The sequence below is a fragment of the Biomphalaria glabrata genome, chromosome 17, assembly GCF_947242115.1.
Source record: "Biomphalaria glabrata chromosome 17, xgBioGlab47.1, whole genome shotgun sequence".
Classification (NCBI taxonomy): Eukaryota; Metazoa; Mollusca; class Gastropoda; family Planorbidae; genus Biomphalaria; species Biomphalaria glabrata.
Genome location: NC_074727.1, coordinates 24,075,683 through 24,102,221, shown reverse-complemented (window position 1 = coordinate 24,102,221; position 26,539 = coordinate 24,075,683). Strand labels below are relative to the sequence as shown.

Sequence of the window (26,539 nt, the reverse complement as noted above, 5' to 3'; positions counted from 1 at the left end):
TTACGTACTAAAAAATGTGTACTACTTTATTAGGTCTGTACATTTACAGATTTATGCATCTGTACATACACCCGTTTAAAAGCTATTGAAGACAAATAATACTATGATAACTACATTAATTATTGTACCATCACATCCCCTTGTATCTGCAAATCAAAATATTTATCACACATGTCCATGAATTGTATATTTATCTTCAAAATGATAAATTTAAATGTCAATATTCAGCTTAACATTGCGTAATTCATAATTATTAGACGAGTATAATAAAAAACATATAATAATATAAGACAATTGTGATTTACCTTCATTATGGACTTTAAAGTTGTTTCGTTTTGGGCATTGGCTAGAGATGCGTCACTGTTAACATCAGTGATTTCTTCATTATCTGCCTTATTGTGTCCTACCTGTCAGATTGTAGAGATGATGTCTATTACACTTCAAATAGGCTTCTTTTTTTTTAAATTGCTTTATGCTACGTACAAGTCTATTCTTACATTCTGATGAGGTACCCAATAGTATCTCTATTCCTATACTCATTATAGCAGTTCTTAAAGTCGTGTATTCTTATAATCATTATAGCAGTTCTTATAGTATCCCTATAACTACTGTAGTAGCTCTTATAATACTGTATCCCTATGATCACTAGTAGTTCTTATAGTTTTGAATTCCTATAATTACTGTAGTATCTCTAATAGTCTTGTATTCCTATAATCATTGAAGTAGCTCTTATAATCTTGTATTTCTGTAATCACTATAGTAGCTCTTATAACCTTGTATTCCTGTAATCACTATAGTAGCTCCTATATGTGTTTTTCCACTCAAGCGCATGTGGGAAGTCTCAACATGACTATATTCTAACTATCAAAATATTTTTATAGGCCAGTGCCTAAGGTTAAATGTTGCTCTTCGTAATCATAGGTCACTATAAGCCAATGTCAATTCTTTAATCAAGGAAACAAAAAAATGGATTGAATATAACAATTAAAAAAAAAAAACTAAACAGAGAAAAATGTGAAAACGACCAAAACTACAAATAATAAAACATAATTACCTTTTTACCTTTTCCACTTTTCGTCTGAAATTCACAAGAGGAGGAAACAAATAAGATTGATCCTCTCAAGTTAAATCAAAAGTATAAAATCTGAATTTAATTTCGTTGTCGCAAATTGATGAGATTATTGATGTATTAATTTAGTAGATGGTTATGAAATATATTGTTGATGAATTAAATTGTTGGTCTTTGTTGATAGATATAAATTATAGTGTTGCCAAACTAGATTGTTACGTTACTTTTTAATTGTGTATAGTTACTGTTTAATCCACTAAGGTGACTATACAGTAATTACTTTCTTTAAAATATTTGCAGTTGGAATATATACGTGATCAGAGATTCTTATCTTATACATTACAGACGTTACTTCATAAAAGAAGACAATTACATCCTACGCATTTCCTGTGTCTATCTAGTCATGCAAGTTTATCAATGAATTAAACTCAGCTAAGACGTTGGTTTTCCTGTCTGTTTCAGGCAACCCAATCCATTCTCTAATGACTTTTAGGGAAGAGGGAGCACTTGTACAAATTTGTTCTAGCGTATGGGATAAGAAATGTGCCTCTATCTGTGTCTATAGATAGATTCAGATATTATAAATAGAATGAAACTAGTACCATTGAATTGCTCATTAGCTGGCTCATTAACTAGCTAAAATCAATATTTAAATTTAGACCTCTAATGGCAATGCTCTCCACAATAGAAGAAAAGAATGTATTGTTCCTTTGAAAAAGGGACATAACTGGTGTATCGTATCTTATGAAATACAGATGTGACTTCCTAGGTTAATCTAGTCATGCATGCTAATCAATGCCTTAAATTCTGTCATTGGTTTTCCTGCGCATCAGGGTCTGGATATCGTAGCGATACGTGACGTTTTGGCGCCGCCGTTTTGGCGACGCCGTTTTGGCGACGGGACGTTTTGGCGCGAGCCGTTTTGGCGACGGGACGTTTTGGCGCGAGATATCATTTGACGATAATTTAATAAGCACGTAACTTTTATAATAATGTTTATTTCACTCTACCATAATATTGTATGTATAGTATGAATTCTAACACCGTTCAGCGAATTGTTTTTTTTTTTAATTATAAAGGTTTTGCTTATTTCATGAATATAGGCCTATAATAAGTCAGATTCCTGAATGGTTATGACATGCTATATGTGAGTTCTGCTAATCGCACTGGATGACATTTTTGGATTTCTTTCAAAAAGATTTAGTTTTTTATTTGACATTAGTGTAATATACGAATTAGCTAAGTCTCACACTGTAATATAACAAAACATCTAACGCTCTATTACGCTGAATGACGACAATAACTCCACACATAGTAAAGATCAAGACTTGGAATGTGGTCAGTACAAACTGTAACGTGAATCCACCAATGTAAACAAACACTCTGGGCGACAATAGATAGAAACAAATTCACGACACTAAGATACTTTGAAAAGATATATTTTGAGAAATTGGGTAGGGGTGATTTGGGTGACACATCTCGCATTGACGCAGGTAGAGTTAAACAAATGAAGACAAGACCAGCACCGAGCACTGGTCGTTGGCGTCATGCGTCTGGCGATCATCTCCTTGGGAATGGTCATTACATGTGACACCTATCCCGCCCCCTCTCTTCTGCTCACATTTCACTCCTTGTATATACTCTTTCCTCCACCCCTCCCCTCTCTCACGCGTAAGCACTCCACTTGACATCCCTAGGTGCGAATTTATAATCCTTAATCTTTAATTCCGAGAGCGGCCCAAAGTCTACATACCAAAGTCATTAAATAAACCAATGTTAATGTAAACAAATAATTGCATCAATTTTTAGTCTATCATCGTTTCATTTTTTTTTTTATTTTTTTTTTAAATTTTAAAGTAATATCTTAATAAACTTTTTTGAAAATAAAAGTGTGCCTCTTAATAAACACACATACACAAGCCAAAATGTTTATTAAAGAAAATGATGTGAAACACAAACACACATTTACATTTAATACGTGAAAAATATGTCTTAACACAAACACTCATGCAAAACATAGATATGAATAATTCTTTTAAAAGAAATAATACAATAAACGTACATAATGTATATCGCGCCAAAACGTCCCGTCGCCAAAACGGCTGGCGCCAAAACGACCTTCGCGCCAAAACGGCGGGGCCAAAACGGCGTCGCCAAAACGGCGGCGCCAAAACGTCCTGCTTCGATATCGTAGGATTATACGCCCTTGCCAGATTGAGGACACGGCTAGGTTGTCAATATTGATGAAAGAAGATGCATCATTCACTAATTGCGACTTTCAAGAAACAAAAGAAAATACACTTTTGCCGGAAATATTGAAACATTAAGGTCATTGGGTTTTATGTTAGCCCCCCCCCCCCCCAAAAAAAAAAAAATACTGACAAATGTAATAAATGGTGACAGAAATAAATCAAATCTGTTATGACATTTTACTTATTGCATCTCAGTACGAGAGGGTCCCTTTTATTTGGATCTCACGTATTAGATGGTTCATTGTGTCCGTGTTTCACAAACTGTGTTCCACGGAACCCGTGAGGCCACGAACTACTGGAATACTTATCTAGTAGGTTAGCACGTAAGCACGTGAATTAATCTCTCTTAAAAAAAAATAAACAAAGTGTCCCGCTAAATGCTCAGAATGTGCGAAGTGTCCCCCTAAATACTCAGAATGTGCGAAGTGTTCCGTTAAAGAAAAAGAAAAGGTTTGAGAAACACTGGTTCAAATGGTTTGATTGAATTATGTACAGTAACTCTATTTTACTGCAAATCACGGTTCTCTGTTCTTTAATGTTTATATAGAGCATTTGACTTATTTGGACTTGAACTCACCCCGACTTGTTTGTTTCCTTTGCCTTGTTTCTGAGAATCAAAATGAAAAGTTTAAAGTCGTTCACGTTTTCATTGTTTGATAAAGATAACAATAAATAACCATAAATAACAATAAATAACAATAAATAGCAACAAATAACAATAAATAACCCACAGTGAATGTCAACTAGAAAAGACGCCACGATTCAATACTTTCAATGTCAACTCTCTCTAATAGGAACTACTGGTTCTACTTAACTTCAGATTTTGCAATATTAATTATTCGTTGTCCATGGAGACACAAGAAAAAATTCAAAAAAAAATCAATTAGTTAATTGTGAGTTATTCATTTTGTTGTTATAAAAAAGGGATATTCGGAGAAAATCAGACTGGCACCCAGGTGCATTATCACTTCATCATTTTGTGTTCGCGCCTAACCTAATCATCAAACAAGCAAACTATTTTTAAATGCTCTTAAAAACAATGCTAATATAAGGGTAAGAACTGCATATTTACTGCCATATCTCTTATGACTACAAGATTTATTTCCATTTTCTATAAAAACACAACTAATAGCTTTTTTGAATTAGGTTAGGAACAGACCCAAAATGATGCAGTGGTTATGAAAATGAAGTGCAATTCTAATCTTCTAGGAACAGACCCTGGTGTAGAGACATTACTAGTTGTCTCTTACTCAACTAAACAACTTTGATTTGCATATTAAGTCCAAGTTTTGAAAAGCAAACGGGATTCTGAATAAATAGTACTTTCATTATGTAACAAGTGGTTTATGTAGCAAGTGGTTTATGTAGCAAGTGGTTTATGTAGCAAGTGGTTTATGTAGCAAGTGGTAGAGAAAGTGACTGTTGCAGCGTGTGCTTGGTGTGACGGGGAGTAAGGGGGCTAAACTCTAAGAGTAGAGTCAATAATAAGTAAAGTTCCCCTTTCAGACCTTCCGATCTATAGGGCAGAGGATGTAAAGGTCATCTGTTTCAGTGGCTACGGTTAACGAGGTTGTCATGTGGGCAACACAACGACCAGCCGCATTTTCTTTTCCCCAACTAAGGTCAGGTACCTATTAGAGTTGGGTTAACTCTGAGGCCCCAAAAGATCCCGAAATTAGAAATCAGGATTCACTAGGATTCGAACACGGGACCCCCCGGTTCAGAAGCCAAGCGCTTTACAGCTCAGCAACCGCGCTTCCCAAACTCTTAAGAGTACACAAAAAATAGCTTACGTTTCTTTTGTTTCCTTTTCCTTCGTTCTGAAAAAACAAATTTTTAAAAGCTTTTTTAATAAAGCAATTAGTTCTTGAAATAGTGATTCTGGTCATAGTTCTATTACTGACTAAACATACTGAACTTAATTTTAATTTGTTGGTGTGTATCAACTAATTACACTTAGTAAACAAAAAAACTATGAGAATTGTACTGTTGATTTCTTGCTGTTTAATTTATGCAACTCAAATTGTAGCAAGTGTTGAATATCAAGAATATGATAATAGTTATTATAAAATACAAAAATATTCTCCCGGCTGTTGGCCATGAATAGTGTCCGCTGACAATGGTGACTTTATTATAGAACAATACATAGAATACCAATTGGATTGTCAGCCGGGTTATACAAGACCATTTGGAAGCAGAAAAGTCTGGATCTGTTACACATCCGATCTAAGGTTACTTACTCCTCTTCAAGAAAACGAGCATACTCTGCCCACATCCATGTGTTAGTATTGACATTCTTTAAGTTTAGAATGTACCACTTTACCTATTTCAAATTTCATTCCTCTTAGCGTACTGGACACCGCAAAACGTAAACTTGAGGAACATGCGAATTTTTCAATATCCAATTATGTGTCTCACTCCGAAATACAAATCACAAGGGTCGATCTTTTCAAAGCTGGAGAGTGTGCTCAAGGAAGTTTGGTAGAGCCTAATGAACGCAGCTTTGAGTCCAACATATCATTGTGCAGAATGGGCAACATTGGCATGTACATGGACCCAGAGACTAGACGGTGTTTACCTTGTAAGGTGGGTTACAACGACATTCCAGGAGCAGTAGAATGTAAGCCCTGCCCAGTTGTCATGGTGGACTCTTACCTAAGTGCCGATTCAATCACTGGCTGTTACGTTGATTTAGACAATCTGCCAGATCGCGTTGAAACTTTACGGGAAGGAGTTATTTTCTTCGTATTTTTTCATCTAATTTTTTTCGGTATAGTTATTTAGCAACTCAAGTATTTTCATCCTCTTGCTTGTTGAAACATGCCATTTGATGAATAAACTGCACACACATATTATAACAACCTCGGAGAGTATCACAAAGATCTAGTCCCTATGAGCTTCATAGGCAGCTGAAGAGACCAGACCGAGAGGATGCGTGGTGGCAACTTAGTGTCGCGGAGCAGGCTATTCTAGCCCAGTTTCGAGTCGGTCACTGTCCAATCGGTACTTTCTTCGGACTATTTCGAGAAAACTACGTCACTCGGTGTCGCCACTGCATAACGGACGAAGAAACAGTAGAGCACATTCTCTTTGAATGTCGCGCTTTGCATGAAGGGCGATCGGGACAAGGATTTGAAAGAAAGAGAACTTTTCCTTGTGCAGCCATGGGTCTGTCCTTGTATGGGGGCAAGGCGACCTTAAAACTCACTGCCCCCTTCCTCTCACGTGCTCTAAGGGATCAATCTCAGCATTATTCATTTATTAATGGGGTTTCTGATACTGCTGGCAATCGAAATTTCCGAAATTAAAAAAAAACAAAACCAAAATCTTCTTGATAATGTTTTAGGCGCTTCCACGCAATGTCTTAATGGCGGTAACACTCGAATAAGCAAACCAATAAGCACAACCGAAAGGCCAACTCTATAAAGGTTGTCGATGCTGATAAACAATGTCGACCAAGAAGCCTAATACGTAGTGAAGGAAACAGTCAAATGTCGCTAAGTTAAATATCTACTTCAGAAACTAAAGCCGACCTTACTCTAGCACTGCCAAAAGTCTTTGTTTACTTTTACTACCCTTCTTGTTTTAACTGGCCAAGTGGCAGTCTCTAACTAAAAACATTTTCTTTTTATGAAAGAAATAACTTTTCGCACCAAATTCTTAATCATGTCATAACAAATGTTAGGTAAAAAAGCAAATCATTAATAGTATTAAGATTACATTGAATTGTGTCCTTTTAAAGAATGTTTTGCATTTCTATGAACTTTGCGCTTGCACAAAGCCAACGAACTATTCATAACAAGAAATACAAACTTTGTGGCAGAGTTTTATAAGAAATATATTTAAAAGAGAGGTTTTAAAAAAAAATAGAAAATTATTTCTATCTATACATTTTTACTTATAAATATTTAAATTGAAAACTTATTTTGTACCTTTTCTTCTGAAGAGTTGCTGCTACTGTTGTCGTCTTCATCTTCATCCTCAGAAGACTTCGAATAATAAATTAAGAATGTTAATAAAGAAAGATAGTTTTTTTCAAATAATCGGTTGTCTAAAGTTAATTGTGTGACTTCTATCAGTAACGTCTATTGACAATGCAGGAATTTCACATACAAACTGTATGTTTTCCAGTGCTAAGTTTAGCGCCTTCATCTATTTTAAAAGTAATGTCCTCTCACTGATCTTAATAAATATTGAACAGCTCATTATTTCCAGAGGCTTCCAAAAGTTTTGAGTCTGAGCCTCTATTTTGAATATTGCCACACTCTTAAGATGGGAAGCCATGACAGAAGTCTCTTATGTTATCCAGCGTCAAGCTGGATTCTTCAATCTGGAAGCTGGTGTCAGAAGCTGTGTTTTCATTATAATAGTATCGTTTTTTCGGGTCTTGATTATTTTCAAGGGTGCCGGAAAACACAAAATAAAATTCCCAAAATGACTGCGGGCCTTAGCTCAATGTAAACTAGCCCAAACTTTGTGTGGACAAATAGGGGTACCTACGAGAAGGTTTACTTTCGTGCTGCCCTGAAGTGTTCAGCCAACCCATATCAGCACGAATTACATTTTTAATTAGAAATTGTAAATCCCCAGCAAGATTTGAACTTTAACCATCATTGTTAGGCAGTAAAGGTTGGAGTTTTTCTGAGGAAATCGGAATCAAGGTATGCTTTTTAGCGTACATTAATTATGGAGTAAGCCAATTATTTAGTCTAATTATTTATCATTTTGTATTATAAAAAAAATTCAATGCTTACATTTTTCCCTTTTCCTTGACTGTTTCCTTTGCCCTTGTTTCCTTTGCCCTTGTTTCCTTTGCCCTTGTTACCGTTGCCCTGGTTTCCGTTGCCCTTTTCGTCGTTGTCCTTTTTAGATAAGAGTTTCAATTCAATAATAACTTTCAAAAAAGCGAATCGCAAACTTCAAACATCAGGTTATTGAGTTGTGTTTCTTATAAAATAGAAAGGGTTTTAAAAAAAAATCGTTCTCGTGGCCTTCATTCTAGTACTGACCTCTAGGTATTCGTGACCTTTATATCATACGTTTATTATTATATTTGTTTGACCTTCATGCCGTTCATAACCATTAAGTGATTTGTGAACTTTGCGTTTGAATGTTAACAAGGGCGTGCAGTGTGAAAATAGAATTAAACTAAAGACATCATTGTCTTTTGTTTCATTTAACTGGTGAAAGACAGGTTTATTTCCTCCAAATTTTCAGATATATTTGAGTTAAGTGATTCTACAAATCAGAGCACCAGGAGAGAGAAAATAACCGTTAGAAACTGGACTTCACATCAATAAATTCTCTGCTTTACCTTTGCAGATGTGTTTAAAACTGTTAAGGGTGGTGAGTGTTAAGTATCTTTCCTATGTAGTATCTCCCCTTCTATCTTCTCTGAGTGTACTGGTGTCCCTTACCCCCTAACTCTAACCATAATCCTAGCCCGAGACCCTAACCCTAACACTGACTAGTCTTACGTATATTTTAAGGTCACGCGTAGCCCATTATCTATGACAATTATAAGCGTCGGTTTGTACAATGCATGTACGAAATTTGGTGAACCCTTTATTGATTAGGGATTTACAATTGTTGTTACATAAAAGCCTAGCTCCTGTTAAATTTAATGTGGAAATAATTTTACAAAAGTTTCTGCGATTATAATTCTGAGATCAAAGAAAATATTTTTAATGTACTGTTTACAATAATTCTTAAAATTTAAGAGCTTTTTTTTTGTTTTGTTTTTTTTTTCTTTATTCACGCGCAGACTTTTCACTTCTCTCCCCTGACACAGATACACGCACTTGCATAAATATTTCCAGACATAATGACATCACAGATACTCACGGGAGATCGCTGGAGGAAGAAAAGAAACAAAAAAGGTAGATAATGTAAATCTTTTTATAGTTGTGTATCTATGTAAGTAATACTCTATGCGCCACATGAGGAAGTGTGCAAGATGAACCATAGTTGTTCTACGACTGAAGGAGGTCAATAAATCTATATTCAATACATGTCTCATTAGGCCTTTTCTTTTACCAACAAAATAAGAAAGTCTATGATGGTTCTCACAAACCTTTCGTATGGCTGAGACTTGGGTATTCTATATTGGCCATTTAAAACTCCTCGAAAGCTGAAGAATATGTAAATATTACGCTTCTGCCTTGTTATCTTGCTATTCATGCTGTTATCACTAGCGGATCCAGAACTTTGGAGGGGGGGGGGGCAATTAGTTTCCAAACCCTAACCCTAACACCCAGTAAACCCTAACCCTAAGCATAAACGCTCGTATAGCATATATATATATTAAAATAAAAAATAAAGCAGTGTTTCTCAGCGTGGCTCAAAACAAGCATGCCGCCATATTTATTGTATAATGCTGATATATATGTTGTATTTTATAACAGCCACACTTTCTTTATAAAACAAAGATGTTGGCTTATTATTATTATATTCCACAAAAAAAAAACGTAAAGATCCGCCCTATGGTCCAGGTAGATTCTACATTTCCTGTTCATAAACGCACAAACATGAAAACATTAAAGGTGATGGTATCAATACATCAGAGAAAATATGAAAGCCCTATAGTAATAAAGATACATTTTTCAATTTTTTACATTTTTTTTTGGAGGGGGAATTTTCTCCACGTTTTGTCGACGTTTCGGCGAGCCGGATAGAACCACGTCGCGGGACGGATCTGGCCCGCAGGCCGTATTTTGGGCATCACTGATCTAATTCATCAATGCCTTTCATTTCTTCTAATTCCGTGTACATAACACCATAACCCTAACCCATATATAGACACACACAGGGACTTACAATACTTACAATACAATACAATACTAATGTGTACTTACAGGTGACCGCTGAGGAAAAAAAGAGAAAAAATATGATTATCACACTGTATCATTTAAAAAAGTAACTCCAGTAAAAATGGTTACGTTCTAAATATATTATTACTCTATCTTTCAACAATATTGAACAATGACTTACCTTATTAACTATGTGTGATTCAGAAGTCCCTGTAGCATTGGCATTGGCGTTGGCGTTGTTTTCAGCAACCTCTACATCTTCTTCCTGCAACAAACTTGCAGATTTTAGGAACTAACATTAACCCTAACCCCAACCTCTACATCTTCTTCCTGCAACAAACTTGCAGATTTTAGGAACTAACATTAACCCTAACCCCAACCTCTACATCTTCTTCCTGCAACAAACTTGCAGATTTTAGGAACTAACATTAACCCTAACCCCAACCTCTACATCTTCTTCCTGCAACAAACTTGCAGATTTTAGGAACTAACATTAACCCTAACCCCAACCTCTACATCTTCTTCCTGCAACAAACTTGCAGATTTTAGGAACTAACATTAACCCTAACCCCAACCTCTACATCTTCTTCCTGCAACAAACTTGCAGATTTTAGGAACTAACATTAACCCTAACCCCAACCTCTACATCTTCTTCCTGCAACAAACTTGCAGATTTTAGGAACTAACATTAACCCTAACCCCAACCTCTACATCTTCTTCCTGCAACTGAAATAAACTTGCAGATTTTAGGAACTAACATTAACCCTAACCCCAACCTCTACATCTTCTTCCTGCAACTGAAATAAACTTGCAGATTTTAGGAACTAACATTAACCCTAACCCCAACCTCTACATCTTCTTCCTGCAACTGAAATAAACTTGCAGATTTTAGGAACTAACATTAACCCTAACCCCAACCTCTACATCTTCTTCCTGCAACTGAAATAAACTTGCAGATTTTAGGAACTAACATTAACCCTAACCCCAACCTCTACATCTTCTTCCTGCAACAAACTTGCAGATTTTAGGAACTAACATTAACCCTAACCCCAACCTCTACATCTTCTTCCTGCAACAAACTTGCAGATTTTAGGAACTAACATTAACCCTAACCCCAACCTCTACATCTTCTTCCTGCAACAAACTTGCAGATTTTAGGAACTAACATTAACCCTAACCCCAACCTCTACATCTTCTTCCTGCAACAAACTTGCAGATTTTAGGAACTAACATTAACCCTAACCCCAACCTCTACATCTTCTTCCTGCAACAAACTTGCAGATTTTAGGAACTAACATTAACCCTAACCCCAACCTCTACATCTTCTTCCTGCAACAAACTTGCAGATTTTAGGAACTAACATTAACCCTAACCCCAACCTCTACATCTTCTTCCTGCAACAAACTTGCAGATTTTAGGAACTAACATTAACCCTAACCCCAACCTCTACATCTTCTTCCTGCAACAAACTTGCAGATTTTAGGAACTAACATTAACCCTAACCCCAACCTCTACATCTTCTTCCTGCAACAAACTTGCAGATTTTAGGAACTAACATTAACCCTAACCCCAACCTCTACATCTTCTTCCTGCAACAAACTTGCAGATTTTAGGAACTAACATTAACCCTAACCCCAACCTCTACATCTTCTTCCTGCAACAAACTTGCAGATTTTAGGAACTAACATTAACCCTAACCCCAACCTCTACATCTTCTTCCTGCAACAAACTTGCAGATTTTAGGAACTAACATTAACCCTAACCCCAACCTCTACATCTTCTTCCTGCAACAAACTTGCAGATTTTAGGAACTAACATTAACCCTAACCCCAACCTCTACATCTTCTTCCTGCAACAAACTTGCAGATTTTAGGAACTAACATTAACCCTAACCCCAACCTCTACATCTTCTTCCTGCAACAAACTTGCAGATTTTAGGAACTAACATTAACCCTAACCCCAACCTCTACATCTTCTTCCTGCAACAAACTTGCAGATTTTAGGAACTAACATTAACCCTAACCCCAACCTCTACATCTTCTTCCTGCAACAAACTTGCAGATTTTAGGAACTAACATTAACCCTAACCCCAACCTCTACATCTTCTTCCTGCAACAAACTTGCAGATTTTAGGAACTAACATTAACCCTAACCCCAACCTCTACATCTTCTTCCTGCAACAAACTTGCAGATTTTAGGAACTAACATTAACCCTAACCCCAACCTCTACATCTTCTTCCTGCAACAAACTTGCAGATTTTAGGAACTAACATTAACCCTAACCCCAACCTCTACATCTTCTTCCTGCAACAAACTTGCAGATTTTAGGAACTAACATTAACCCTAACCCCAACCTCTACATCTTCTTCCTGCAACTGAAATAAACTTGCAGATTTTAGGAACTAACATTAACCCTAACCCCAACCTCTACATCTTCTTCCTGCAACTGAAATAAACTTGCAGATTTTAGGAACTAACATTAACCCTAACCCCAACCTCTACATCTTCTTCCTGCAACAAACTTGCAGATTTTAGGAACTAACATTAACCCTAACCCCAACCTCTACATCTTCTTCCTGCAACAAACTTGCAGATTTTAGGAACTAACATTAACCCTAACCCCAACCTCTACATCTTCTTCCTGCAACAAACTTGCAGATTTTAGGAACTAACATTAACCCTAACCCCAACCTCTACATCTTCTTCCTGCAACAAACTTGCAGATTTTAGGAACTAACATTAACCCTAACCCCAACCTCTACATCTTCTTCCTGCAACAAACTTGCAGATTTTAGGAACTAACATTAACCCTAACCCCAACCTCTACATCTTCTTCCTGCAACAAACTTGCAGATTTTAGGAAATAACATTAACCCTAACCCCAACCTCTACATCTTCTTCCTGCAACAAACTTGCAGATTTTAGGAACTAACATTAACCCTAACCCCAACCTCTACATCTTCTTCCTGCAACAAACTTGCAGATTTTAGGAACTAACATTAACCCTAACCCCAACCTCTACATCTTCTTCCTGCAACAAACTTGCAGATTTTAGGAACTAACATTAACCCTAACCCCAACCTCTACATCTTCTTCCTGCAACAAACTTGCAGATTTTAGGAACTAACATTAACCCTAACCCCAACCTCTACATCTTCTTCCTGCAACAAACTTGCAGATTTTAGGAAATAACATTAACCCTAACCCCAACCTCTACATCTTCTTCCTGCAACAAACTTGCAGATTTTAGGAACTAACATTAACCCTAACCCCAACCTCTACATCTTCTTCCTGCAACAAACTTGCAGATTTTAGGAACTAACATTAACCCTAACCCCAACCTCTACATCTTCTTCCTGCAACAAACTTGCAGATTTTAGGAACTAACATTAACCCTAACCCCAACTCTATTGATGCCCTAACGGTAAATACAACCCTTACCATGATCCTGACCAATAACCTAATCCTAACCTAACTCTAACCCTAGCCCTAGCCCTTACCCTAAACCTTATCACTGAAAAAAAGAAAACACAATAAACAAATCTTCTTTTTTCCCCACATTTTGACATACACTTTAAAATATTTCAAGACCCACGTTGGGGCTTATACACAAGTTATTAATTTGTTTGCAAAATTCAAACGAGTCATAAGAAAAAGTTTTAGATAGATAGATAGATAGATAGATAAATAGATAGATAGATAAATAGATAGATAGATAGATAGATAGATAGATAGACAGACAGACAGACAGACAGACAGACAGACAGACAGACAGACAGACAGACAGACAGACAGACAGACAGACAGACCTTTTTCTCGTTTTCTTTTCCTTCATTCTGAAAGTAAAATTGTAAAAACTTTGTAATTACATATAGATTAGATGGATAGATTTGATAGCTAGATAAATAAATAGATAGATAAATAGATAGATAGATAGATAGATAGATAGATAGATAGATAGATAGATAGATAGATAGATAGATAGATAGATAGATAGATAAATAGATAGATAGATAGATAGATAGATAGATAGATAGATAGATAGATAGATAGATAGATAGATAGATAGATAGATAGATAGATAGATAGATAGATAGATATAGATAGATAGATAGATAGATAGATAGATAGATAGATAGATAGATAGATAGATAGATAGAAAGATAGATAGATAGATAGATAGATAGATATAGATAGATAGATAGATAGATAGATAGATAGATAAGATAGAAGAGAGAGAGAAAAAGACAATACAATTATCTGGAATGTGGTGTTGTAAATATAATATACAAATATTAGATCAAGGAAATGGAAGAACTACAAGTCAAGAATTTGAAAGTTTTCAAAAGGTTAGCAAAGAAGCAATGTTTACCTTCTGAAACTTTTTTCCTTTCTGAAAATAAAAATATGTTAACTATTACATTGGAAGAATATTTTTATTTTTAATAATTTAATTTATTTAAAATGTTACCATTTGATTTATTCCTATATCTATCTGTTTGTCTGTCTGTCTCTTCCTCTCTACCTATAATATCAATCTATCTATCTCATCTATCCCTATTTTACACAAACTTTGTGTAGCTAGCAACAGTGAATCGCCTATAATGTCAGATACCCACTAGAGAGACGGGTGTGCTTTGGGAATGTCTTAAATTCACAGCTACCTTGAGATGCATTGTAGAGCCTCGCTCCTCTATCAAAGAACATTGTAGGGATTGAAACTTAAGAGATGTATCAATTTAGCCTCGCGGGCCTAATTAGACCCGCGGGGCCAAGTTTGACAAACACTGAACTATTTCATTCAACTTACCCCTTTACATCTCTTCCTGTCTTTATTTTTCTACAAAAGAAAAAAAAAAGATGATGTTAGTTTTTATTACATATCATCGCTGCAATTTGTATAAATACATTACTAAAGTAGGAAAGCAATCTAGACAATTAATTAGTCACATAGAGGCTACCAAGCGGGTATTGAGCTTACTAGGTTAGAGGTCAAGCTGCACTAGCTACATGGTGGGCCGGAACCCAAATCGTCTAGTAGGCCACCGATCGGTCCGCATGGATGCCACTATGTATAAAATTGTTAAAGGTTTTATAATATTCTTTATAAAAGTGACCCTCTGAAGGAGGTGTTTACAAGACATCTCTCTACAGTGTAATACGAATGTAATCGAACACATTTTCCGAAATAATGTAATAGCCGACATTCGTAGACAGTGTTACTAGTGAAATTCATCCTTTAAGGGCCTACACACTCAGCGATTAAAAAGCCACAAAAGTCCTATATTTCTTATAAAAAAATATAGAGCTCACTGTTTGCACGTGTACAGTTATCGATACTAATGGCTTTGAGTATGCCTATACTTGTCTATCAAATACTATGTAACTTATGGCCCGTATTGTATTGTCCGCCCCTGACCAGCTTTGGATATGTGAAGCTACGATAAATTTTTTTTGGTGGTCAGATTGAGACATGAAGATAAAGTATTCATCCGAAAAATCTTTTGGGGAGATGGTTAATGGGGCAAGATATCGAGGTCATAGGTTATTAGTCATGTGATCAGTAATTATTCATTTTTCACTGTTCTTTTGTTTGTATTTGCAATATGTGTCCCTCAAGCTCTTTTACTACTTATATAGACAAGTGATTTGTGACAAAAATAGTGGCAGTCTATTTTTGGTGAGCTAAAAAGTGGTCAACGTAACAGAGGCGCCCCATGGAAACGCTTCAAAGACCAGCTTAGGCGTAAACTTTCTTTGGTTGACCTAGAAGAGAGCACCTGGTTGCATGCGGCCTCAGAACGAGACAGCTGGAGGTCACTCACGAAGGCAGCGGTATACACATTTGAGACCAAAAGAAAATCCGCTGCCGAGGACAGACGCAGATGGCGAAAAGAAAATCTAAATCAACCACCTGCGGAAAATGTTTATGCTTGTCCTGGATGTGGCAAAATATGTAGGTCACAGCTTGGGCTGCGCAGCCACGGGAAAAACTGCACTCCTCACTAATCCTCGGACTCGAAGACAAGCCTTATGATTTATATCTGAGTTTGACTGAGTGTGAAAATATTCAAATCTAAAATAATAGTATGTGTAACACTGTGTTTCTTCGGTGGCGCGAGGTTATACTAGTTTAAGATACAAAAAGTCTAAAAGTGTGACACCACAACTCTTTAAAAATAACGCCCGAGGGATTAAAAATAAATCAAGAAAAACATTTTAAAAAATACTTAAAAACAAAACTTATATTAAGTGTAATTGTATCAATTATTTTGGATAAGTGATATAAAATATATGCGATCGACCTTTACATATTAAATAGTTGCATTTATAATTTTTTTTACCAATAGTTTTTGTTTAGTTTTAGCTTTCTCAATGCGCAATGATCCTGGAGCAGTGGAGCAGATGTGAATGGGGAGGAAAGAAGGGGGTATCTTGGTGAATGTTTACATGTTGTTGTTTTTTTTAAAAGCATAAAAAATGTTCACTCATGGCTCGAGTCATCAAGAGGACTAATTCAACTGATACCACCACATCTGTAAATACGATTTCTTTCCCTTGTTCAAGATGCCATAAAAAAATATTAACAATTGTTAATTAACTATTGTTAATTTTTAAAAATTGATTCTTGTGTTGTCAGGTAAAAGAAATAATTGTGCACAATTCCAGCTTAATCCGAGATTGGGTGTGGGAGAAATGACGTGCACAAACTTTTTACCAGACAGACAGACAGTGTGAGTTGATAGAAGCTTTGATAACAATGAGTTGAGAGTTATGTTGCTTGTTTGTTTTTTACTAAAGTTAATCATTTTAATAGAATAGATATAAACATAATTTTTTTTATCAATCTTTTCCGGTAGTCGCACTACGACGACAGTCTCTTAGAAATAATGAGCTGAAAGCTCTGGTCATTAGCTCTGGTCTAAACGACGTTTCGAATGAAGCAGTTAGTTAGTTTGAAGTGGCATATATATGCACTAACTCTACTAATACTGGTTAGTACTGTTCTATCAATCTAGTAAAATCTAAAGTGCGTAATTTCTTATACACAGAACTAAGTGAAACAAACAAGTTTTTTACCTTTCCGACTGAAGAAGACTCCTCATTATCACCTTCACCTTTCCCTTGCTGCAAAAAGCAAGAAAATGTCGTATCCAATAAATAAATATGTAAATTTATAAGTTCACGTATCAAAACGTGCAGACCATAGGGGTAGATGCTTATTTGACCAAAAGTTAACGAGGGTATCATGGGGCTAGCACAACGCCAAACCACCTTAAGTTTTTCTAAGCAATAAGCAAACAAGAAAACAAAAGCGCCATCTATGTTTCACGTCTGTGCAAGTGCTAGTCTTATTCCGTTATATGTTTAGGCCTAGCATACATTCCCCTCCCCCTCTCCTGTAAACTAATCTCTCTTTCTGCACCTATCATCAGCTCAGTCCTTCGGCATGTCATCAACATAGATCGTTGACTTTGTCAGTACATTATGACAACCTATGACATTACTAGTCTGTCAAATCAAGTATATTTACTAACACTGGTTATTATTTAGAGATGCGAGAACATAGCAATGCTGGTCAATCAAAACAAGCACATTAACTAACAAGGTTACAAAGACAGTTTGTGTGCAAACACAAACTCAAAATCGGCCCACCGAAGTGGTCCACCAAGGCTGGTTAAAAGGCAAGTCTCAATATTTTGAGAAAGAAAATCAGAATGGAATTCTATCAAAGACAAATGACATAGAAGAATGGAGAAAGAAGGTTGAAAGATCTTGTGTGGTGCCCCAGCTGGCCGGCAGACCAAAGGATAGGTAAAAGTGAATGTGATGTTAGATGTGAACCTGACCTAAATGATGTCTTATAATGAATATCTAATTGATCTAATTGTTTTGTAAAGGGTCAATCTCATATTCCTCAAGAAAAAAAACGTCATTAATCGTGGGCCACAGAAACAGATGACTTTTACATCATCTGCCCTGAAATGGGAACTAAGGTTATGAGTAGATATCAGAGATTAACAAACTCCAGTATTTACAATTTTTTAGTTGGTAATGAATCCTTAATTTGTAATAGAATAACCCTCAAGTGTTTGAACACGTAAAGAGATGTCTATGCATTATTTCACGCTGACCTTTTTGCCTTTGCCCTTGCCATAACGTTTGCCTTTTCCATTACCTTGACCCTTGGAGCCTTTCTAAAAGATAGAAAGCAAAGAATATGCGGGAATTTCAACATAGAATAACTTCAAACATATTTTCTAAATAGTGTAAAGAGATTCTTTCCCTTTTTATACCTATCTAAAAGTAATATAAAAGCCTTAGTCTAAATCTATTTAATAAACAAGATTTATGAATAATTAAAATTATAATTAACATATATAATCATACGCTCAAGTGATAAGGTCATGTAAGTAGATATACTGCTTTGCATTCTTTTTTTTTTTGGGTTACAAAGGTCATATTAAATTACGCTGTCTCTCTGTCTGTCTGTTAGGTCAAAATTTTAAAACACATTATTTCACCCACTCCCGTTCTCCATCAATTTAAAACTTGGCACAATTATTTATTCGCAAAGACAATAAATAAAAAAAATTAACCAATTGGCCTATTGAGTAATTATTTCGTTTGATATCTAGACAAGGGAAATATAATCTACAGTATTGAGAGATATAGTTGTAAGTGGTGAGTTCTTATATAAACTTTGGTGACCCTAAATGAAATAGAAATAAAAACAGATTGAAAGCTAAATACTGAGAATGTAGAACTGCTCCGTTAAAGAAACATTTGGGAACCACTGATTGAAAGCATTAAAAAAATACGTTTCTTACTCTTACCTTCTTGCCGCCATCTTGATCGTTGTCCTGGAAACAAAGTAGATAGAAAGATTAGTTTGCTTTCTACTTACAGTGATCAATCGGCAAAGTAAATTCATCACTAACAGTCTTATTATTGAAAGGATTTTTTTTTTTATTTTAAGGTTGAATAGTCGCTAAAGAAATTAAAATCCTTACTTGATTTCTTGATTCTTCATTTTCAATCTACAATTAATGCAGAAAAATTGTAAAAATATTTTTTTTATAAAGATTTAGATAATCCAATGAAATCATGTATTTAAATTATAATTAGCCAAATTAAAATCATTATCACAATACTTATAAAACAGGGGGGATAACGAAGTTACTAACTCGGCAATTATAAATTAAAAATCATGGTCCGTGTAGTATTTAAAGTAGACCAAGAGACAGGGACAAAAAATAGGCTATATTATTGGTGCATCTAAATCGACCACCTGCGGACAATGGTTATGCTTGCCCTGGATGTGGCAAAATATGCAGGTCACAGCTGGGGCTGCGCAGCCACGGGAAATACTGTATTCCTCATTAATCTTCGGACTCGAAGAGAAGCCGTATTATTATTATTATTATGGGTGCATGTGTTAAAAGCAACATTATTAAAGTGATACAATTATATGCTGGAGTATCTGTTGTGTTTTAACATATTATTGTTTGGCACCCTTGGAGTTGCTTTCATTGGAATAAAATATATGAAAAGTAAATAAGAATTGTACTGAGGAGACAATGCTATTGTAATACAACTTAGCATATAAAACATCTTAATATTTCAATTCAATTCATTATAACTATATAATCAGTTTACAAGTAGTCACATTATAATACTTACAGTTAGTCTCTGAAAATAAATGTGTAATTGAAACGAAAAACAGTTAAAAATACATATGTTTGTATGCCTAATTTCAATATGTTTAAACTATATAGATATTTACTGTTAGGTATGTTAAAACACAGTTGCACATTAATAAATTGTCCAATCTATAATCTTGAAATTTTGACTATTATTTTAATGCCTGAAAACTACAATAATGTACTTTATAAGATAGATAAGATAAGATAATTTTTATTGATCCAATCTGATGGAAATTCAGTTTGACTAAAATTGACAAGCTCAGCGAAACTACTGTACAAAAACAATATTGATTAAAATAGAAACCAAGATATGGGCTACTGTATGTTTCATTAACCTACTTTGCAAATGAACTATGTTGAGGTTCTAGTTAATTTGTTAGTCTAGCCTATCTGTATATTTCTAACAATGTCCTGTGTACATAATTTGTTACGCATAAGCCTTGATAAACAAAACCTTTAGACTAGCTATATACACCAATAACCCTTGCAAGGCAATACCAATAGCATCTTCATTCACTACCAATATAGTTCTAATATCAACTTCAAATTGCCTTGTTATAAACTATTAATATAGTCATGTTATGATCTACCAATATAGCCTAGCTATCCACCACAAATAAAGCTTTGTTATTATCCACCACCAATATCACTAAGATTACTTCGCTTTCTACTTGACAAGATGATTTCACAAAGTAAATTCATCACTAACAGTCCTATACGTAGAACACATTTTTTTTTTATCTGCGGTTAAATCGTTTTAAAAAGTGGCTTAAGAAAGTAAAATCCTTACTTGACTTTTTGATTCTTCATTTTCAATCTACAGATAATACAGAAAAATTGTAAAAAGAATATATTTATATAAAGATTTAGATACTCCAATCCAATCATTTATTTAAATCATAATTACCAAAATTAAAATCATGATCACAATAGCAAGTAAATCAGGGCGAAAGAGAATTACTTTCTGTTCCCCACCCCATCTTTTTTTTCTGAGCCTCGCTCTCTGGCATCGCGAAAGTTTCGTGGGATAACTCTAGTTCAACTTGCAGAAATAAAAGAGTTATCTTTCCATGACTTTTTAATCGAGGGTTAGAGAGTCGGCGTGCGTGCGTGTCTCGCATGGTTTGGCGACTTAGAGAATTATATATCCTATACTCTTAAGCGAGCAATTCTTGTATGTATGTATGTATGTATGTATATATATTTATATTTATATATATATATAAATTTTATTTCGAAAACGGCTCTAACGTTTTTCTTTAAAATTTCACGGTATGTGCATAATAGTGAGAAAAAAATTCTCATCTCATTGGCCACATCGGGAAAACTCGAGATCGACCGTTATATCGGTTTGAAAATGGCTCATTATCGAAAAATTAATTTTGGCTAGAATGTTTTATGAATGAAAATTTTCCATGACGTAAACGGGAAAAACGGTGCTTACGTCACAAAGCTTACAGCAGTATACTAAAATATTTCTTTGCAAACAAGATCGAGTTCTAAAGGATCAATAGACCTAATTAAACATTTGCGCACCATCTTACTGTAGATTGATTTATTATAGAACTATGAAAGAAAAGTAATGAAATTAAATGTGCCGATATATGATTAGTTATTGTGTTTTAAGTGCTTAATAAGTTGTTTACTCTTTAATTGTGTAGAGCGGTGTACATACCTTTTACTTTGTTGTTTATTTTGCTGGTGACCTCCAGCTGTCTCGTTCTGAGGTTGCATGCAACCATATGCTCTCTTCTATGTCAGCTAAGTCAAGTTTGCGCCATAAGCTGGTCTTTTAAGCGTTTCGGTGTTACGTAGACCACTTTTTAGCTCACCAAAAAAGACTGCCTTTGGCATGCGTTCGTCTGAGATTCGTCTCCCATACAGGATACTGCTCTGTCCAGCGTAACTGTCGGACTTAAAGAATTCGGATACACATTTGAGACCAAAAGAAAATTTGCTGCCGAGGACAAACGCAGACGCTAAAAGAAAATCTTAATCGAGCACCGCGGACAACGGTTATGCTTGCCTTGGAAGTGGCAAGATATGTAGGTCACAGCTGCAATCCTCATTAATTTTCGGACTCTAAGACAAGCCTTATTATTATTATTATTTTGCTGGTGAATTATTACCATGTGCTCATGCTTCGGTGTCTACCTCTCCTGTACCAAAACAAAGGAAAGGGTCATAACACAGCTTCTCTACGCCTTACTTGCTCACACTAAACATGATATCCATCTAGCGGTCAACGAGTTTGCGTACGCTGCAGTCTCTTTTGATTTAACTATAAACCTCGGTAAAAAGCTTGGAGTTAGGGCGTGTTGACGGAAGGCCCAAGAGAGATCTGAATGGAGGGATGTGTAAAAGCAGGCCATATCCCTCCACGGGCTGTAGCACCACTGGGATGGAAGGATGGCAAAAGCCGGTATGAACTTCTTATAGTCAGGCTGGGCAGGGCACGTATCCCGTATGGGTAACGAGCATATTGTTCGGCGCAACTGAGGTGCCCCACGGAAACGTTTCTTTAGAAAACTAATGCGATGATTTAAGTCTAATAAGAAAAAATGCGCCATTTTACTTTGTCACTAAGTGCATGTTTTACCCTATAACGTAGAAAAGTTACACTGCAATGACTTTCTTTCAAGCCATTAATAGTAAGCCTACAATTGTTTTACGCAAAAGATGGATTGTAAAACTATAAGACCGACGTGAGCTGTAGTTTGTCTAGGCTGTAGGAGGACTTAAAAGACTTTAAATTTAATCGACATGTACAATTAGGCCTACAATTAGAACTAACAGAACACTAAAACAACTCTTCAGATTAGTAGTCTTTATCCGATCGTTCATTTTCGTAATTACAAGAATATTCCCAAAATGACTTCGGGTATGACTTCCTTAACAAATTATTCATCCGAGCGAGGCTCGGTCACCTGATATTATATATAGAGAGAGATCTGGTCCGTGTAGTATTTAAATGTGACTAACTGACATGGACACAAATAGGCTAGATTAGTGGTGCTCAAAGTGTGCAAAGAAACATTGTTATAGTAATATAATTATATGCTGGAGTATCTTTAGTGTTTTATCAATTCATTATTGCTCATCGACCTTTGGAGTTGCTTTCATTGGAAAAGTAAATACAAATTGTACCGTCGACACAATCCTATTGCAACACAATTTAACATATAAAATGTCTTAATTTTAAAAATCTAATTAATTATATCCATTAATGTCTATAACGCTGTATCATTCAGCTTACAATAAGTCAGGTAATAATACTTACAGCTTGTCTCTGTAACAAAAAATATGCAATAGAAAATAAAAACAGTTTAAAATATTTTTATTTATCGGCATAATTTCAATATGTTTAAACTGTTTAGATATATTTACTGTTAGGTGTGTTCAAACACACTTGTACATTAAAAAATGTTCATTCTAGTCTAAAATACTGACTATTATTTTAATGCCTGAAAACTCCAATGATGTGCTTTGTAAAACTGAGATAATAATAGTTCATGGTTTTATTGACTTCAGTTACAAGTGAAATTTGCTAAGGTTTTAGTTCATTTGTAAGTTTAGCCTATCTGCATATTTCTAACCATGTTGTGTGTACATAATTTGTCAATCAAAAGCCTTGGTAGTTATCGACTACTAATAGACTACTCTCCACTACTAATAGCTTGTTATCGACTACTAATAGGCTACTCTCCACTACTAATAGCTTGTTATCGACTACTAATAGACTACTCTCCACTACTAATAGCTTGTTATCGACTACTAATAGTTTGTTATCGACTACTAATAGACTACTCTCCACTACTAATAGCTTGTTATCGACTACTAATAGTTTGTTATCGACTACTACTAGCTTGTTATCGACTACTATATTTATGTATAAGGTAATACCCATTGAAGTCCCGATCAACACTTAGTCTGAGCGCTTGGGCATATAACGTTGAATTTGTTTGCATTATGGACCAAACGACTTCACTTCCCCCCCCCCCACAGGTATCCTAGGAAGGCTGTTTCAACTCTTGGATCTCAAACCAAAATCCTGCAAACATTACTTTGTGGCTCTAATATTCGACCACCAATGACATATAGCGAGTTCAAATCTTTGTATTGAAGAATTATTCTAAGAGGTTTTAGTTGCAATAGGGATAAATAGATGTCGTTGGACTGGACATACATTCCACTTTCAAATCACCATCATCATAAACGTCCATTTGAGTGAGGGCTTGAGAGGCTCAAATCCTCTCATGAAAAAAGCCGTCGTGCCTACATGTCACCAAACAGGTCGAGAATCTCTACTTTCCCAGACCTGTCGAGAAACACGGTTTCCTCTTCTTCCCTAAAGTGGCGGCACCGTAAGTCGAAGTTCGGTCATAGCCATAAAAAATTATCCCCTTTTAAACATTGGCTAGTACTTTTAAAAAAGGTAACAGTCATTATACACTTAAAACTATAATGCTAAGAAAAATGATACAGAACTAACACTATTGACATAAATGATTATAGAGAACGATATGGATTCACATTGACAAAAAAATAATAATATTATTAATAACCATTTTTTTAAAGTGTGCTTTTAACAGATAGACTCCACAGATAGACTCCACAGATAGACTCCACAGATAGACTCCACTGATAGACTCCACAGATAGACTCCACAGATAGACTCCACAGATAGACTCCACAGACGTCAATAAATAAAAACAACAAACAAGCTAGTTATGCCTAGTCCGTGCATTACATTCATAAAGATAAGATACTCTCATTACCAAATCGAAGACATTCTAATATATCAATGGAATAAATAAAGGAACACTGAAGAGTAACCTAAAACAAGACTTTATTCAACTAGAACGACACATGAACTGACGAAAGAGACTTGGACAGTAGCACACTAGATCAATGTTGTGAACACATTCTCACGACGTTACACAAACATAAACAAATAGTAACAATTTCACCACAATCAGATAGAGCCATCAACAAATCAATAAGAACACAAAAGTAAATACGTTTAAAAGATAAGGTTTTACTTTAAATAGCCGAAAGAAAAAAAATGCGAATTACCTTTACGACTGTGTGATTCTGTAAATGAAAATGTAATCGTTTATCTTATATTCATGCTAGAGATTTTCGTCTACGGCGGAACAAAACTATAAATAGCTTGTTTTTTTTTTTTTGGTGTATCCGGTGTACAGAATCAAATAATGGCGGGAAGCTACATGCTTTTTTTTTTTTTAAAGTTAAATGAAATTATTTTTTGTTCACTGTACAATGGACTGGCCGCTCTCTCTCTCTCTCTCTCTCTTGATATCCTGCTAAGAACAGCTACAGACCAGGGAAAGAGGGGACTTTGGTTACACGAACACCCAGATCTAATGGGTACCTGACGTTAGTTGGGGAAAAGTAAAGGCGGTTGGTCGTTGTGCTGGCCACTTGACACCCTCGTTAACCGTAGGCCACAGAATCAGATCAGGTCTGAAAGGGGAACTTTAATTTTTTTTATAACATAAAACAAATACTTTAAAAAAAATGGAAGCATCTGTAGTCTGTACATTTATGGCCATATCTATCAATACAATTAGATTTATTTCCCTTAAAAAATATCGAATCAAATTAATTAATTACCAATAATTAATTGTCTAATTAAATTTATTATTTTTTATTGATTCATGTTTTGTTAGGTACAATAAATAATTGTGGAACGTTTCAACTTGACCCGAGAATGGGTGTGGGACAATAGCGTTAGCGAGTATCTAATGGGACAAAACCCCACAAATTTAGCCATATCTGTTGATAATGAATGATTAATTTTCCTTGTTAGTATCAAACAAAATATTTCATTACCAGTAATAAATGACTATTTTTTAATTGATTCATGCTATGTTAGTTACAATAAATATTTTAATGAACTTTGAACAATGAACATAATGAACAAAACACGTGTATGCAATTTGTGGCAGACAGAGCTGATATAAACATTAAAAACAAATCTTCAGTAGAGAGGTAGAAGGGCGATATTAAAACGAGGCTAAGCCTACATTATGTAAAGAATTTCTTACATTGCCAGTGGTTTTATCATCAACCTGGGGAACAGCAGCAGCAGCATTAGTGTCGTTTGAAGCTTCGGACTTTAAACAAAATAAATACAAATAAGTTGGACTATTTCGTCCATCAAATAATACTTTTGTTCTAACTATAGAATGTAAAAAAAGAAATTCAGTCAACATACAAATTCAAACTGTTCCTCTATTCCTCTAGTTGCTAAAGTGACAGATATTATATGTCAGGGGACAAAGACAGAATACATGTTTGTCGACTGCATTGGAAGGCTTGTACATAAATAGAACGGGTCTCCCAGATTAGGATATACAAATGAAACGGGTCTTCCCAGCATCCTCAGACAGCGCCGTCTGCACTGGCTGGGTCACGTCCGCCGGATTGAGGATGCATGTATCCCGAAAATCCTCCTTTACCTCAACATGCGAGTTGCGCTACGCCGCTACCTATGTATTTATGTATCTATCGATGTATCTATGTATTTATGTATCTATCGATGTATCTATGTATTTATGTATCTATCGATGTATCTATGTATTTATGTATCTATCTATCAAACTATCTACCTATATCTATCTATGTATCTATGTAGCTATCTATGTATCTATGTAGCTATCTATGTATCTATGTATG

General features: G+C 35.4%; 1 protein-coding gene and 1 long non-coding RNA gene across 2 annotated transcripts in view; both read right to left on the bottom strand.

Moving 5' to 3' along the window:
- Positions 1 to 305: 305 nt before the first annotated feature.
- LOC106052710 (uncharacterized) lies at positions 306 to 8,234 on the bottom strand. Its single transcript, XR_008775530.1, has 6 exons — positions 8,076 to 8,234; positions 7,254 to 7,310; positions 5,115 to 5,141; positions 3,899 to 3,928; positions 1,055 to 1,078; positions 306 to 407 (listed from the first exon to the last, which is right to left on the bottom strand). It is a non-coding gene; the product is annotated as an uncharacterized LOC106052710 (long non-coding RNA).
- A 1,826-nt stretch (positions 8,235 to 10,060) lies between these two features.
- Positions 10,061 to 26,539, bottom strand: part of LOC106071898 (protein qua-1-like) — a 28,912-nt gene continuing 12,433 nt past the window's right edge. The window contains exons 13-24 of the mRNA XM_056015230.1: positions 25,909 to 25,977; positions 24,914 to 24,931; positions 20,628 to 20,654; positions 19,145 to 19,171; positions 18,962 to 18,994; positions 18,266 to 18,328; positions 17,211 to 17,258; positions 14,941 to 14,970; positions 14,503 to 14,523; positions 13,941 to 13,966; positions 10,312 to 10,402; positions 10,061 to 10,184 (exon numbers count right to left, since the gene is read on the bottom strand). Coding sequence (XP_055871205.1) covers positions 10,161 to 10,184; positions 10,312 to 10,402; positions 13,941 to 13,966; positions 14,503 to 14,523; positions 14,941 to 14,970; positions 17,211 to 17,258; positions 18,266 to 18,328; positions 18,962 to 18,994; positions 19,145 to 19,171; positions 20,628 to 20,654; positions 24,914 to 24,931; positions 25,909 to 25,977 — 477 coding nt within the window. The 3' untranslated portion in view covers positions 10,061 to 10,160. The remainder of the gene's footprint in view (positions 10,185 to 10,311; positions 10,403 to 13,940; positions 13,967 to 14,502; positions 14,524 to 14,940; positions 14,971 to 17,210; positions 17,259 to 18,265; positions 18,329 to 18,961; positions 18,995 to 19,144; positions 19,172 to 20,627; positions 20,655 to 24,913; positions 24,932 to 25,908; positions 25,978 to 26,539) is intronic.